At 47.0% G+C, this 16,423-nt stretch overlaps 2 protein-coding genes across 6 annotated transcripts in view; one reads left to right on the top strand and one right to left on the bottom strand.

The window, feature by feature from the left end:
- The window catches only part of Dnmt3 (DNA methyltransferase 3), a 45,522-nt gene that overhangs the window by 14,293 nt on the left and 14,806 nt on the right, over positions 1-16,423 (top strand). For 4 of the 5 annotated variants that reach the window (XM_076692697.1, XM_034333349.2, XM_034333348.2 and 1 more), the window contains exon 2: positions 6,069-6,112. In XM_076692697.1, the coding sequence (XP_076548812.1) occupies positions 6,086-6,112 (27 nt within the window). In that variant the 5' untranslated portion in view covers positions 6,069-6,085. Of the gene's footprint in view, positions 1-6,068; positions 6,113-16,423 lie in introns of those variants that run through there. The other variant, XM_076692701.1, reaches the window with a different exon arrangement.
- Tdg (Thymine DNA glycosylase) overlaps positions 1-16,423 on the bottom strand; it is a 34,651-nt gene that overhangs the window by 12,768 nt on the left and 5,460 nt on the right. Inside the window, exons 2-6 of the mRNA XM_034333351.2 lie at positions 5,836-5,903; positions 3,929-4,146; positions 2,772-3,076; positions 1,926-2,067; positions 99-168 (exon numbers count right to left, since the gene is read on the bottom strand). Of these exons, the coding sequence (XP_034189242.1) occupies positions 99-168; positions 1,926-2,067; positions 2,772-3,076; positions 3,929-4,146; positions 5,836-5,903 (803 nt within the window). The remainder of the gene's footprint in view (positions 1-98; positions 169-1,925; positions 2,068-2,771; positions 3,077-3,928; positions 4,147-5,835; positions 5,904-16,423) is intronic.

The raw sequence follows: 16,423 nt of genomic DNA, 5'->3' as shown, positions 1-16,423 counted from the left end.
ATGTATTTCGCTGTCGATCGAACCGTTCGAATATTTCAAAGTTCCAGACGTAGATTTTTCAATTAAAGGAAATCATAGGTAAACAGGGTGCAACTTACAGAAATGATTCCCTGGCCCGGCGTAGTGGTGTCCCTTGTAAGCGGCGAAGAGTCCCGGGTTGATTCCAATCTGTAGCAGAAACAAATCGCGTTAACGTCGAGTCTTCGAAATGCATTTCATTCAGTTTCATCGACGTTCCTCGATTTATTATAAGTGAAAATAGTTGGAACAGCTTCAATCTTGGTGAAATTATCACGCGGCAAGCTTATTTCCAACTAGTTTCCGTGCCCCGCGATCGGATTATCGTCTTGGCGGCTTTGTGTTCGCTGGACCTCGGTTGCCAATTCCCGATTCTCCATTCTCCTCGTCTTCCGTCGCATCGAAATCTCTCGGAAGCAAAACTATCTAAGCTTCGGATTCTACGGACGTTCGGAGCAGCAGGTATCGCGGCCTTACCGTAACGAGGCGAATCAAATTTTCGAAGTAATCGACAAACGGATGATAAGAAAAGTAAAAAAAAAAAAAAAAAAAAAACGGAGAAGAAGAGGGTGTACGCGGTGAACGTTGTAGCTGTTTGCAGTTTCTTACGGTCGATTCCTTTCTCGGCACGGTACACAGATTTCACATACACCGTTCTTAGCCGCGATTATGCAACGCGGTAGACGCAGGTGTGGTAGTACCTGTTGCGCAACCACATTATCTTCGCTGTTCGCTCCGTCGTCGGTTGGACAATTAATAACGACAAAGTCCAAGGATACGTGACAGGGACACGCTGTTGGTCGCCGCGTCCTCGCGACTAGGCTCTTGCAACTTTCGGTATACAATCGTTGTCGATGCTTTGTACGTAGCTACGTTTCGTCCAACTTATTCTTACCTCTACCGCGAATTTCCAGAAATACCTAAGATTACAGTTCAAGTTCGTAAAGCTTTTGGAAACACGATGGATCGTTGAGGAGTGAGAAAGAGAAAGGTGCGATGTGGCGGGACTTTGTCCGAAATTGTGTTATATCGTTTGTTCCGTACGGGTGGCTGGGTTCTCTCCCTGCGTACATAAAGTACGTATCGCATTAGCGCGTTAACGCCAATGCGTTAGCCGGTCGGCCGGCGTCGAATGGCGCTTCGGTCGGGATAAACGAGGATAAAATGACGAGGAGGAGGAATCGGAGGGGGTTTTGGAAAGGAGGGTAGGTAGGGTGTGGAATTGTCGCCGATTGAAAACAACGCGCGTCGATGAGAAGGTAGAGAGATAGAGAGATAGAGTGATAGAGGGGTGGAAATCGGGGATCCTAGGGGTAGCGGGTCTCGGCGAAGGCCGGCCGACACCGGTGTCCCGCTGCGTTCGATTACAACGACGCCCGTAATAACCGAATTGCCCACGGCCCGTTAAAGCGTTTACACCGTTTGACGGATGATCGACCGCGTTCACTACTCGTTCCGCGTAATGTATGAATATGAACCAGCCGCTAACGGACTTCCGTTCTCTCCGACTCCGAGCCGCGAAAAATTTCTCCGTTTCCTTCCACGAACGAACGAACGATCGAGCGTGTTCGATCGCGGTCCGGTTAGATCGAATTCAGTCGCAGAACAGGCGCGAGAACACGCGCGAGCTCGTTACTAACGTCAAGCGCGATAACCGAATTCGGTATGGACCATTAAAGCGATTACGACACCTGACGAACGCGCAACAAACGGCTATTTGTCGTTGTTACCTTCCTACCGTCTCGCTACCTTCCAGATGGATTTTCCAGCTAAACAGACGACCGTTGCGCCGACGGCTAATCGGATTAATCGTTGCTGCCGTCTCGCGAAAACCGATGCGACGGAATCCTCGAGCGAGGCTCCGATTTTCCTAAATTAACGCCTCTTTAAAACTTTCGTCAACTTACTATGATGATGTCGAGGTTGTTGGTCAGATGATCCGGAAGGACGCGTTTGCTCACTTCCTCTTCCGGCATACCATCGAATCTGTCGTGCTTCTTCCTCTCTTTGTACGTTTTTGCTCGTTTCTTCGCCTCCGCTAATTCCGCCCTGAACAAATTCTCAGATTCGTATCCGATTCTCTAAACGCGTTCTCTCGAACACGGATCAATATGTTTTTTATTATTATTTTTTCATTTTCTTGGGGTAGAAAAGCATGCGAAACGAGGTAATTTTTGAAAACTCGACTTCTTTCCCTCGAGAACTCGATGCGTTACGCTTCTTCTAAACGTAGAATCGTTAATTTATCGTCCAGATACCGTGGCTGACGCGACATAGAAAGATTTCTTTAAAAGCTTCGTTACTCATTCAACGCGACGCGACGCGACGGTGAAGTACAAGTTGGCGCAGACAGCGAACGGATATATGTATAATCGAGTGTAATAATCGCATCGATCCGCGTCTATCGACCTCTCACCGCGTGTTATTATTTAGAACAAACTGGAGCCATTGATCGCGGTGTACTTACCAAAATTATCCCCGTAAACACGATAATCGATCGTAATAATCTCGTTACGTCGATCATCGAAGTGAATGGTCGCGGTTGCGACCTTCGCATCGTCTTTAACGTCGATCAACCGTCCGTTACTTTCCCTAAATTTTAGCCTCGTTAACTCGACTTTGGCCCGGTTCGTTTGCGCAACGCGATCTCAGACTTAACAATTAACGGTTGGACGGTAAATTTACCGTAAGTGTCAATCGTTTAAAAATAGAATAGAATTGTAACGGGGCGGGAAGAATCACGCGACTCTTACTCTTCCGGTGTGAGAATCATTTCGGATTTTCTTTTGCGGCCTCGTTTTTTTGGCTGATGGACGGCCAATTGGGGGTTCACGTTGCCGTTCATCACGCCGAGGTTCATCTGAAGGTGTTGCGGTCCAGAGAGAGGTCCAGGCGGTGTGGACGTAGGTGTAGCCAGACCCGGTTGCGCCCCGGACGGACACGTCATGTTCTCCGGGTTCCCAGCAGCCGGGCTGTTGGCCGTCCTCATCCCACCCATCGACATTTCCTCGTCGACGAACGAATACGGATCCACCGGGGTCTCGCACTTGATCGCCACCTGGGAATCATGGAAAAATATCGCGAATTCATCGATCGTTCGGAGAGATTTTACGGAAAGAACGATCGGTCGAAAGAAGCGCCGTTATCCGGTCGCTGTCGACGACCTTCGAGCGAATCACGCGGTATCGTGGAAAAAAAAAGGAAAGGGTTACTCTTTATCGGTGTCTAGTAACCGTCGCGGGCGATTATCGTTCGGTTTGTTAGCCTCGATCCGGCGGGGTTATCCATGAAACTGGATCGTTCGTAAATACTTCGAAACGAAGAAGAAAGTGCTCCCAGATGCAACCACGCGGTTTCTTCCGTCGTTACCGCGCGAAACCAGGCGAAACCGCGCGAAACCGCGTTGCATAAGCGACGATAAGCCATAAAAACTAACGTCGAAATGCAAATTGATCCAGCGGCATTACGACAAACCCGATGCGCCGATTACCCGCGCTTTTATCGGAATTTATCGCTCGTAATTTCGATCTGTCCGGCAGTCCGTCGTTGGATACGCGTACATACGTATTGGTACACTCGATCGACCGGCACGTCGATCGTACATTGTTTTTATCGAGTAATAACTTTTCAATTTTATTTCTAGATATTTTTTCCGCGTAATCGTTGCTCGTTACTCGTGTCTCGATTAATTCCGCCACGTTAATCGCAACGAGTTTTATCTCTCTTGCTCTCCGTCGAGATGTCGTCGGTTTTTCTTCAGAAAAAGATAGTTTCAGACGGGTTTGCACGGTAGAAAGAGATAGATGTTTACGAAGAGGGAAAGGAGGAGGAGGAGGAGGAGGAGGAACTGCGATCGAAAGGGCTCACGCGTACTTTGCGTCGTCGTCGGGTAGAAATAGGAAAAACTCACCTGTCCGAGGGTGGAAGCGGTCGAGCCAGGTTGCTGGGGTTGATGCGCTGTCGCCGATATCGGGGTGAGGGGTGTGTGCGGCGTGTGCGGCGTGTGCGGTGTGTGCGGTGTCAGCGGCGTGTGGTACTGCTGACTGCTGTCACCGCCGGTGCTCCTCATCTCGAGGTCCGGACTTGTCTCGTAACCGTCATCCCTCGCTTCCTGCTTTACCATCACCCCTGCACAGAAAACCCATCGTACCTCGACTTTGCTTCTTTCTATCCTTAACCATCACTATTTTTCTCTTATTTTACTTTGCATTCCTACATCGCTAACAATCTAAACCGATCGCGTTCGCGCCAAACTCCCTGTCGCCAATCTTGCGATCGAATAATTCTTTCTAAAACGTGGTTTTATCTGACACATTTTCTTCTTAGAATATATACAGAGTTAACTGTCCACGGATAAGGCGAACTGAATACACCTGAATATACACGGGTTTGTTAACGATCAAAGGCTTATTAATTGCTTTTCAGTCAATAACTACTGGCACCAAAATGTCTATTAATAGGCTTCCGGTAGATAAGGTATTAACACCCTGTACCCAATGCGTCGCGTCGCTCTACCGTTCGATGTTCGCTACTCCTCGATTCTCGATACATTCGCGGACCTTACAAAATCAAAATCGCTTATCAACATTATTCTTAATTGGTTCGATGCAGCTGTACTTTCATCCCTTGGGCGTGTCATTTTTCCTCAAGAGCATCAAGTTTTTACGCTATTCCGGAATATTTTTAATATCGAACGCGACCGAAAAGAGACGCGTTATTTTTCCACGAGCTTATCGCTCGAGGTATATTTTTACGCCGTGAGTCAACTTTTTCACAAACGCGGTCCGTATCTCTCTTTCTCTCTCTTTCTTTCTCCAGTTTGAATAAAGATTTTTGCACACCAGCGGGGTAACCGTGCTCGGAAAATTCGTACCCTCTTTCGTTCCCCAGCGATTACGTTTTCCTCTTGTTTCCCTTCTTCTTTCGCGGTATCCCGTGCCAATTTCTCTTTTCACCTATTTTTTTTCAACGCTTGTACTTCGCAAACGTTACGACCAATTTTACCTTTTTCTCGTGCCCTCAAAAAAAAAGTAGGAAAAACACACTTTCGATCGATTCACAAGTTTTTTTTTTTGCGCACACATCTAGAAAAAAAAACCGCGCTAATTTGAACGCTTACTCGAATCACTCAAAGTAAATCGGCTACGTATTGATCTTTCGAAAAGTTCTTTTCCCCGCGAACAAACAAACCCCCGACCGGTCGAATCTGAAAATGAAGGCGGGTGGGTAAAGCGGAAAGCGGAAAACGGCTGGTTTTTGCAGGATGCCAAACGCACGAATCGTCGGCATATTCGGCCAGTACGCGTTTGCAAGATACAATATAGAAAATTAAAATGATATTTGATTCGTTATACCTTTGTCCGGGTAATCGCGCGATATTGAATTGTCACGAGGCAGGAGATTTTTTTGTCCCTCTCTTTTGTCTGTCCCTGTCGTATATCCTGAAACTTTTCTCTGCAACACGTGTGTGTACGTATATATCGGCTGGTTGTTTTCATACAAATAGCGACGGTTTGATAGTTGGAAAATTATTCGCGTTCCACGAGAGAGAGAGAGAGAGAGAGAGAGAGAGGGAGGACTACGCGTATTTCGATGCACGACCAATCTTTAACAGAGAATCCTGCCAATAAATTTAATGCAACGTTAATTTGATACGCGGAACGTTTTCTCGAATTTTTCCAACCCCCTCGTGTATCTGCACGTTTTATTGCGAAATACCGTTCCATCTCCGAAAATGTATAATATATTCTGTGACGCCGCGTTTCAGCCTTTGCCTTTCCGCTTGGTCTGCCTACGAGATTTCGAATCCGTTCTTACCTTGAGACCCGCTGCAATTCATCGTCGCTCCGTTTGGTCCTCCGTTTTGCACAGGTGATGGATACGACCTGAAACGAAAAATCAAACGGCACCCTTAATATCAAGCATCGTTTCGCGCGTACAATCTTTCAAAATCGGCCAGCAAGTTTTTATATTCCCCTCTTTTTCTTCTTTTAATCTTTTAAATTGTTTCATCATCGATATATTTTTATTTCTGTTTCTTTCCTTTACAGAAACGAAGCCGGAGGGAATGTCTTGGTGCGTCGACCAGCAACAGGTAATTTCGACACGTTTTCTAAACGATATTCGTTAGTTCGTTCGTTCGTTCGTTCGCTGATAGGAGAGCAGGATGTCTCGGATATTAATGGCTCGACGAACAAATTAATGTTCTCAATATCGGGTCATTTACAAAGCCACGGAATACCGGTAAATTGTTCGACGCGATCGCGAACGAATCGAACCGTGAATTCTTACAGACTCGTTCGCTGCATTTCTATCAGCCGTCAAATTAGAAAACAGAAACGGGCATCGTTGGAAACGTAAAGTTTTCTTATTTTCTCTTGATTAATTTGTTAACCGAGTTATTTTTCAATCAAGAAAGTGTTATTTGCACAATCGAACGCCTGGTAAAAAATTAATCTTCTCTCCTAGTACAAGGTAATTTCCCACTATTTAAAACGTACTGCTATAGAGATAAAACAATGAAGAAAGAAATAGAAGTAGAGAATAAGAATAAGAGGAGCGAAAAGGTTGAAATCGTAAGGAACCATAGTCCACGTGCACCCTACTTAATTAATTGTCCTCTCTATAAGTACACCCCAATTATGATTGTCCTCTCTCTCTCTCTGTTATTCACCCTCTTTCGCTCAATTACAAGGCCAACTTTCCGTGAAAGATGAAAAGAACTATCGATTTGTCTTGTTAACGCGTAACGAAAGGACAAGTTTACGTAGCGATAGAAAGGTTGCACCTACAAAGAGAATGGAGATGGTCGCAGTTGGCAAAAGATTCGAGTCGCAACAGTGTGTGACGGAGATATCACTGGCGACGAGTGTTCGTGCAAAGTTCCCGGCAAGTAGAGCCATTACGATCAGCTGTGCGCTCGATCGATCGTGTAGTTTCGCCTTAACGGAAACGAAACCACCTGGACCGAGATAATTTCTAGCGACAAGATCGCGCAAAGTCACGGTCATCTTGGCCGCGGCAAATTATGTCAACGAAATGTTACCGTCGGTGGATCGGTTTCGCAAAAAAAAAAAAAACGGGCACCGAGGTTGGAAAGAAGATGGTGCGAGAATAGATGTAGTAACCTGTGATCGAATTTGCAGCGACCGATGCTCGGTTTACCAGCGGATGGAGTCTAAAAGCCGTGATACTCGATATCAGGGAAAGTCATCGGAGGCAGAGGTGAACGCGAAGCGTAAGCGGCGCGCATTCGCTACCGATACATACTTGGTACACTGCCTTGGTAATGGTGTCTCGCACCACGGCACAAATATTACGCTCGAGACTAAATACAAACAATCAAGTTTGCACGAGCCACTATAATGCAACCTGCCTACGTTGTTTCAGTTAAAATCGAAAATTGCAGTCCTGGCAAAAGGGGTTTCAAACGCGCAACCAATATTTGCCCGAGTACTCTCGCACCAGCTTTATAATATTCCCCAGTTTTCCAGAGTATCCACCAACGTCTCTCCGCTTTTCAGTTTTTTCTTATTCCCTTTGAAACGTCGATGTTTATCGTAATACAAGCCCGAAGACGATTATTAGAAAGTGGGAATGTTTCCATATGGAACAAAGAGGACACCTGCTATGCGTATACATTTGCGAGGGAAATATCGACCCTAGTTTGTAATAATTTCCATCTAAACATCCAATACACTGTATGATCATTAGTTTGCTTACGCGACCACTTTTAAATTCCACCCTTGAATAATAGAATACGCGGTCTACGACTCTGTTAAAAACGCACGGCTGTCATTTCTCGCATCCTTAAAATCGAAACTCCATCGAAGTCACGTGTTTTACACGCGTTTATTACGGGGCAGGGCGATTTTTCTAGCTTCGCAACTGTCGAAGACAGAAGAACGCGACGCGACGTCGCGAAAGAGAAACTCGTCGAAACGAAAAAGTTACGTAAAGTATATCTCGAACGAGTCTGTATCTGGTCGCCGGATGGTCTGTACGATCGAACGGAAAAGGACGAGCCGGAATTAATTTTATTTTTATTTTTTTTATCGCGACTCGACGTCGTAATCGTTTCTCGCGCTCCTTTCCGATAGGTGGTTGTGCCTCGATCGCGAAATCCGTGCTCTTGTTACGGTTCCAATACCACTTGTCGCATCGCCGTTTTCGACCCGCAATAGTTTGCAATACGTTCGTCTCGATGCAAAGTCTATACTTCCAGTTATTACGTGTTTGTTCTTGCTTTCAAACGTTTCGTACTCAACGTCGTTCTGCGTATACTGGAGTTTAAACTTTGCTGTTGACCCGCTATGACCAAACTATACGATCAAAGGCTTAACCACGTTTCAGTCGCGGTTAGCACTTTTCTGTTCCCGCGTTCGCTGCATGGTGCCCGTTTTCTGTCGCCTCCTCCAGCTGCGTTCGATCCTCCTAATCTCCAGTCGCTGCGTCGTCCAGACAATAGAAAAAGCCGTACGTAGGCGTCGCAAAGGTGACTCGGATAAAAAGAATTCAAGCTCGCCCGACGCAGTTGTAATTTCTCCGACCGGTTTCCCGAGGCTTTCAGGTTAAAGTAAAGGATTGGCGAAAAAACCGGTCTTTAACGCGGTTTCGCGCCACGCTTTTCCGAGTTATCGCGGTGCGACGATAAAGAAGATCCTTGCCACGCCACGCGAAATCAGTTTTTCTTTCGCCGATGCTGCTCGCAGGATTCGAGATCGGTTCGTCGGAAAAGGAGCAGGAAAATAAAGTAGAAGGCGAGGAAATTGAACGGTCGAACGGTCGGTAAATCGATGAAAAGTACATTTCCCATTCAGCTTTTTCTTTTTTTTTCTACGTGCAAAGTTGTTCGTTTTTGCAGGCTAATTCGAAAATACTCGGAATAATTTTCAGTCGGTGCTATACCTACTATTCTATGTACTTTTTATGTGAAGCTCGGACCTATGTATCGCGGGCCCCGATGTGTACATACACGTAGGTACGCGTATATGGCAGCAAGGTAAATATACAAGGTATATAAGGGTAGCGTGTAGGAGATGGGTGGTACATAGAAGTACTTGCTGGAAACGACTAGGGCAACCGACGGGGGTGAGACGAGAGAGGTGGCCGAGGGAATGGAGAGATTCTATCCGTCTCTCTCTCCTCTCCTCTCCTCATCGCACATACACACACACATACACACACACTCTCTCTCTCGCTCTCTCTTTTCGTCTCTCTTTGCTCTGCTCCCTCCGCTTTCGTAGGGAAAGCTTCGAACCACTGACCGTAGAGAAGGTTCTGTCGCGTTGCAAGACAAATGTTTATTTTTTTCTACGCAACTTCAAGGGTCTCGTTATTTTCATCAAAGTTTCCGTTTCGCTTTAGCAAGGTCGATTTGGAAAAACAGGGATTCGAAAGGTTCGGATCAATGCGGAATTCGCGGAGGCAGTGGATGATCCAGTGGCACAGGAATAACGACACTGGTAATGCAACGCTTTTACCAGAAATTCCTCGGATTAGGTTACGAATTCCCCTCGTGAAATCGGAGCTTTCGAGTTGTTGGTCCGCGAAGAACAAACGCGTCGCGAAAGAAAAATCTTTTCCGTTTGTTCGCGATCGGTTCGTCTGCTAGGAACATCGACGTTCCTATTTTTTACGGTTTGCGACGAAAATCTCGAGCGATTTCTAAGAAAAAAGATAACGAACGGTAAGAAACGGTTTCGCGTTCGCGAAAGACCGGGATGATGGAAAATTGTGAGGAAAGAAAAGAGAATAGAAGGAGAAGAAGAGAGAGAGTAGCGAGGTCTCGCGCGGGGTTCGTAGCTACCCCTAAGCCGGGCTGTGGCTGGTGCTGGTGCTGGTGCTGCTGCTCGTTGCTAGGGGAAACCTCCAGAAAACTCTACACACACACACTGCCCGTATGCCTGCCAACACGTACACACATACCCATAGAAATTTTCGCGCACACTACGGTACGGACACCTACAACTACGCACAGACACGGTTGCACACGGTCGCACACAATCGCGCGTTCTCGCCGTTAAAGGGGGCAACGAGAGGAGCTCACGCACGTACGTTCACGCACACCTTAACGCATCCTGGAAAATGTCGATAACGAAAAACCACTGCTCTCTCTCTCTCTCTCTCTCTCCTCATCCAGTTCTTCTCTTTCTCTCCTTCTCCTCTCCTCTCCTCTCCTCTACCTTTTTCTCTCGGTTCGTTCGGTTTGCTCGCTCGTTCACGTTCACGCGGCCACCCACTCTTCATTTTCTTCCAAACCTGCTCTTCTCTTTTCTCGTCTACCTTTCTGTGTCTCTTGCTCGTTTCTACTCGTTTCTGCTCGTTTTTAGCCGTGTTTCCGAGAAAATTTCATTGTCGATCGACGATTCTCTTCTTTCGACAAAGAGAGGAAAAAATAAAAGAAAGGGCGAGGATCAGGCGAACCGCGCTTTGAATCCTCGAAAATCCTTTCCGTAGCTGCGAGAAGACTCGTTTCACGGGCGATTTCGTTGCGAAAAGGATGAGAAATCGCGGTACGGAGAGGATGCAACGCGCTTAACGGGCTGGTCCTCTCGGGGACGCGATCTCTTCGGTGGCGTCTTTCAATTTTAAAAGAGAGAAACGGAGAGAGAACCGCTGCGATACCGTTAACGTACACGGATATTGCGTGGGCGCCAAAAATTTCTTTCCGACTCTCGAACGGTAAATTCGAAAACGAGGCGTGTCCGTTTCCAAAAATTTGCAGAATTTCGCTACTTTTCGTGTTCCGTGATGGCTCGTTACCGTTCGCCCTTAAGAAAAGGGCTCTATCCCAGATTCAACCAAAACGCAACGAACAAAGAAAGATAAGAAAAAAGAATTTAACTTGCGCGACTCGAGGTGGAAACGCGAAAAAGGAGCGTCCTGATCGTACGATAAATATTGACGAGGCAAATAATAATACGAAAACGTCCAGTCGCAGTCTCGACGATTCCAAAGCTGGAAACGGTCAATCCTCTGTCGAGTCGTTCCTACATTTCTCGTCGAGGACGAACGCGAATCGACGATTCTGCCGGTTGGACGCATGAATATTTATTTCGCGTAGGTACGATCGCTTTCAGCCGTGCCGAGATACACGAGTACGTCTGGTTCGCAAACGAGAAACGAGTGCTCTGGAACTGTTGCGTCGCGACGCGTCTCATTGGATACCGTTAGTTTTCCTAGAAAGTTTGAATTTTCCACATCTGCGATACACTCGTTCCACGTTGAACGACGAATCCTCGCCACTTTTATGAGTTTATTGGCTGCGAGAACCATAACGTTCATTCTTCGTCCCACGAACCATGTGTTCAGTTGAAAATATTCGTAAAATAGCCAATCCTGATAACCTACCTATCCCGTCGAAAGGACTTCAGACGCGTTCACCTTTCAAGAGTGAAAAGTCGCAACATATTATACGAGAATGGAAATTTCTTCCGCGACTAATCGAGAAACCGTTCAACTTAGTAGACCGAGGCAAAGTTCAAGTATAAGAATGAAACGCGGTAAAAAGAAAGGATCAAGTGAAAGAGCAGAAGAAGAAGAAGAGGCGGGATGAAGGTGCAGGAGGCATCGATTCTGGTGGAAGGTCGAACGACCTTCGGCAAAACGAGGAATGGGGATTCCCCTGAGTGGAATCGACGTATCGCCTTAGGTCGCGTCGTAGTTCCGAGTTTCCAGTTATAAATTACAGGGTAGACGACCGAGTTCCACCGTTTCTTCTTCGGTCTGACGTCGACGGCAACGTCCTCTTTCCTGCCGTGCACCTCCGCCTCCGCCACCGCCTGCTCCTTCGACGATCCTTTTTCTCCGCTCGCCTCACCCTTGTCCCTCTTTTTTCTTCCCTTCGGTCACCTAACTGGCTCGCAGGAGCGGTATACCGCGTATCGGAACGACCGTTCGAACCACGTGTGGTCCCCATTCATAAAATCCTCCTTGAGCTATACCACGTGTATCGAAATTCCTCTAAACGTCGACATTCGCGTTCTTCGATGCTTATTTTTAACAAAAGGAAATCGAGAAAATACAGTCGACGTGTCCGTGGTTAAAGGAAAAAGGAAGAAAATATGTATTCCCTGAGCGATAAACGCGTCAACGACTCTCTTATCCGCGGAATCGATCCTCGTCTAGTCGCGTCTCTAGTAGCTAATCCATCGGGTCTATCGCGATCGTCGTCGAGCCGAGAATAATCTGCGTCGTTCTACCTTTCTCTGTCGCGGTTTTACTAAAAGACAAAAGAAGGAGAAGGAGAACGAGCCTCCTCTTAGCCGTTCGAGAAGCAACAACCCTTGCGGTCGAGGCGCGATAATCTTGCCTCGAATCTGTATGTTCGCGATCGATCGAGAGGATTCTCCTCCCGTTCTCTCCCGCGCTGTGTGCCGCCCCTTAAACAGAAGCGTGCTTGATTTTCATGTAATTCAAATGAACCGTGGAGCGGTGGTGCTCGCCAAGACTCGCTAAGACTCGCTGAGACTGCGGACCAAAGTCATGCCCCGATAACTAGACTCTCGACTCGCGTCGTCTTGCCGGCTATTTAATTCAAGGTTCTCGATTTCATTCAAGAAAATTCTGTACTAGACCGCGACGAGGAAACGTCGTTTCGAAACTTGGATCATCCAAGTATTACCCAGTCTGCCAGATTCAAACTTTGGGGATACAGTTATTTCATAAAAGTCGTCGAAACGGTCTCGTTGGGTCATCCGGTCGCGAAAAATCGTCCAAACGTTCGAAAGCTCTCGCGTAGTCTATGCTCGATTCTCTTATACGAGAAGAATAGGAAGGCGAGAAAAAAGAACAAAAAAAAACACGAATGAACGGATGAATGAAAAGGCGAGTTCCGCGTGGGTTATCTGAACGTGTCTCCTCTCTCGTTTTTTCTATAGCCGTGCGGTCAGGTCAGCAAAAAATACGCGGAGAATACGCAAAGTGAGTCAATAATATCGGATGCGCACACAGAGACAGCTGGTGTTCCCCCTAGCCTAGCTCGGTTCAATCAAATTTTATGATTTGTATCCATCTCGTTCCTCGCGATCCTGACCTACCGCCAGCCGCTTCATCGATACCGCTCTCTTTTCCTCGCTTTTTTTTTTTTTTTTTTTTTTTTTTTTTTCAACCCTCTATACTTCCATCGAACCACCACCACCGCCATCGCTATCGCCATCAGCCCATCCCCCGCCCCTTACCCTCTCCGTGGCTCGACCTCCGCGAAAAAGGGAGAGTGACTTCGAAAGTCAATAAATCGAATTTCTATTTGACGCTTTAAACTTTTTCCCTCTAGTCGCGGTCCGAGTCCGTTCCCTTTCGTTTAATCTCTCGCTTCTTCGAGATCGAGGACGAACGGGGGCAACAACCTTTACGTTGCACGATCGCGCGTTCGTTAATCACGAAAATGCAACCTCCCCTGATATCTACTCGAACGAGAACTCGGAAGAAAAGGTACGGTAGGTACCGCGGCGACGCTCGTCTCGTTGCAATCGTCGTTTCTCCGTTGCTGGACCATTCACCGAGGATCGCGGGGATGAAATGAGATCGATGTCTGCGCCTGTTAGCGAGCACGAAAACGACGACGAACGACGACAAGGAGTTTAAGCGACTGGAAAAAGTCTCTGGTTCATCCGGAAGAAAACGGTCTACGCTCGGTAGAATTTGCAGTCTCGATCCGACAGCTTCTCGTGGAAAATCTTCCACGCTCCAGATCGTCGAGATCTCCGTCGGTTAGTTTCGGGCAATAAGACATTTCCTAGAGAGAAACGGGGTCGTTCGTTTGACCCAAAAGACGACGAACTACGAACGAAGAAGGAGAATGTCGGACGCGTTTGCTTACGATTCCTTACGAATTCTACTTCCGTCGGATCGAGTCGGATATTTGCGTTCGAACGAAAATGAAGGAACGACGAGCGCGATGGTTTGCGAAAAAGAACGAATCGAAGAAATCTTGATAACGGTCAAGCAGGAAGCGAAAAAAGAGGGAAAAAGGAGGATGAAAGAAACGAAGAGAAAAAGAGAAACGAGCCTTTCGTTCGAATCCCCGAAGCGAGACGCCACGGCGACGAGACTTTGACCGAGTTTTGAAGCGACTCCTACGCTAACGCGAGGATGGGAGGGTAAGCGAGAGAGCGCCGCTGGCCCGGCGTACGCCAACAAGAGGAGAGTAACCGAGAGGGTGAGCGAATGGAGGAAGGAAAAGCGAGAGCGAGGAGGAAGACTCTCCGAGCCGATCTCCTCCTATCGCATCCTATCGTACCCTATCGTCTCGCGTTGCCTCGTAATTTCTCGCGTATCCGCCAGTAGACCGTTTACCGTTTACCTTTACCGTTGTTTCGTGTCAAAACTTTACCAGTCATGGTTTCACCTCCCTGCTTACCCTCTGCGTTTTATCCCCGTAGCAATGCGTTTATTCCCTGGTTCCTGTTTTTCTACGAATTTCTACGTGATAGCAAAATATCATGGACAGAGAGAAAATAGCCAGGGGACGTCTATCAACGAAACTGAACCTCGAGCCGGTCTTCTCTGTCACGAGGACCTTTCGAAGATATTCATGGGCGGCTTTCGTAAACTTGTCAACAACCAGCTGGAAAATTCTTCGCGTGGGTGTGTTCCATAGATTACGCAGGCCCGTGTGTTCGAAACTTTCCAGTTTCTCGCCAAATTCCCGAAAGTTTCCCCCTCGTGTTGGTAGTTGCGCGCAGCGTCAAACAAATCCCTGCTTACGGGGCTTCGAAATATTCGAGAAATCCGTCTCGTCGTAACGCGTCGCGTCCGAGTCGCGGAAAACAAAAGTAGAAATAGCAAACGCGATTAAAACACAAACGGCGGATAAACATCCGAGAAACTCGTAAAGAAGTGCCTTCTTTTTTTCTCGTTATTTGCACTTTTATTCACTATTTGCGCGGAAAGAAACAAAGATCGAAAAAAGATGGGAAACTTTACGGTTTAACGCGAACGGAAAAAAGGAGTCCTTGAGTCCGTTCGGACGCTGAATGTACTAAGCCAGGTTACTTAGAAGAATTATCAATTCCTTCGACGCAACGGTCATGAAAACGATAAAATTTCGGCCTAACGCAAAAGCTCGGATAGGTCGATGATAAAATTTCACCAGCTCCAGGGTTCCAGGAGTCTCGCGCTCTAAACGCAGGCTAGATTTACGGGAAAAGTTGCGGCGCGACCGCGTCGCGTCGCTAACGAGAAACCTCACGATCGTAAATAGCGTCGTTACGGGTTATCGAGAATACGCGGGCTCTGCCACCTTGTCAGAGCATTGATCGAAAAAATATTGCCGGATTCGAAGCGCTCCTTCTTATTACTTCTTTCCCGACTGTCTCGTTTTCTTGATCGTTTACAGAGAAAATCTAAGCTTTTACTGCTCAAACGATTATCGTTTGCAATGAAAAAAAGAAAAAACAGATCGAAGGAAATTCAAAGGCCAGGACAGCGTGAATTTTTTCCCGCGCGATTGTCTATGTCTATCCATATGCATGGTGTGCTCGCACGTACGCGATGTAACCGATCGTAGATGGTGGCGGGTATGCGCGTATGCGCACACTAGCAGAAAACGCGTGGCATATGCAAGCGTTTATTTACGCGTTCGATGCACGTTTCCTCCGTGCGCGCCTCTATATGCATACGCGTCGACCGTGCACCGAGTGACGCGCGCCATCATGCGATAACCTCGAAACACCGTTGGTCTCGCAAAAAAACAAAAGGAAAAAGAATACATGCTAGGATAACAAATGTTACGAGGTCCGGAAATTTCTTTCCACCTTGTTGTTATTTTCCAAAAATTTGCTCGCGTCGCCGAAAGAAGCACCGAGTATCAGCTCGAGTAAAACACTCGTCTCGACGAGACGGATCGTTATAGCCGAATAGTATCTGGTAAACGAGCAGCAATGTTATATATTAATTTATGAAAAGTGCGTTTAATTATTCGGATCGTTATATCTAGCTAACCGCGGTCCAAAAAGCCCGGTCGTCCTGCAGCGATGCAATTAAAGTCGAATGTAAACCGATAGGGAGAGGCTGTTACACGAAACTCCGAGGTAATGATTACGCGAGCCGTTGTAATTTATTACCGCGCCTGCTCGTTATTCTCAATTGTAACGTAATTCGGTAATACGGCCTAATTGCGGTCTTAATAAGACCGCGTGCGCGTCTCCGACTGTCCTTTCTCCTCGGAACAATTCCTACGCGATCCGTCTTATCCGCTCGTCCGACGCGACGTGGCGATTCTATGAGATTTCCTTTGCCGTTTCTCTATATATTCGAATCGAAACCGGTTCATCGAACAATTTGTATCGATATCACTGGTATGCGATACGCTCGCGTCGCCAGATAAGAGAACCGTCTAAACGTCGCGGAGCGAACGTAACGCGCCAGTTGAACCTCTTGCTCAAACTTTTTTCGTAATTTG

The sequence above is a fragment of the Osmia lignaria genome, chromosome 15 (assembly GCF_051020975.1).
Source record: "Osmia lignaria lignaria isolate PbOS001 chromosome 15, iyOsmLign1, whole genome shotgun sequence".
In the NCBI taxonomy this organism is placed as follows: domain Eukaryota; kingdom Metazoa; phylum Arthropoda; class Insecta; order Hymenoptera; family Megachilidae; genus Osmia; species Osmia lignaria.
This window is presented reverse-complemented; position numbering and strand designations above follow the sequence as displayed.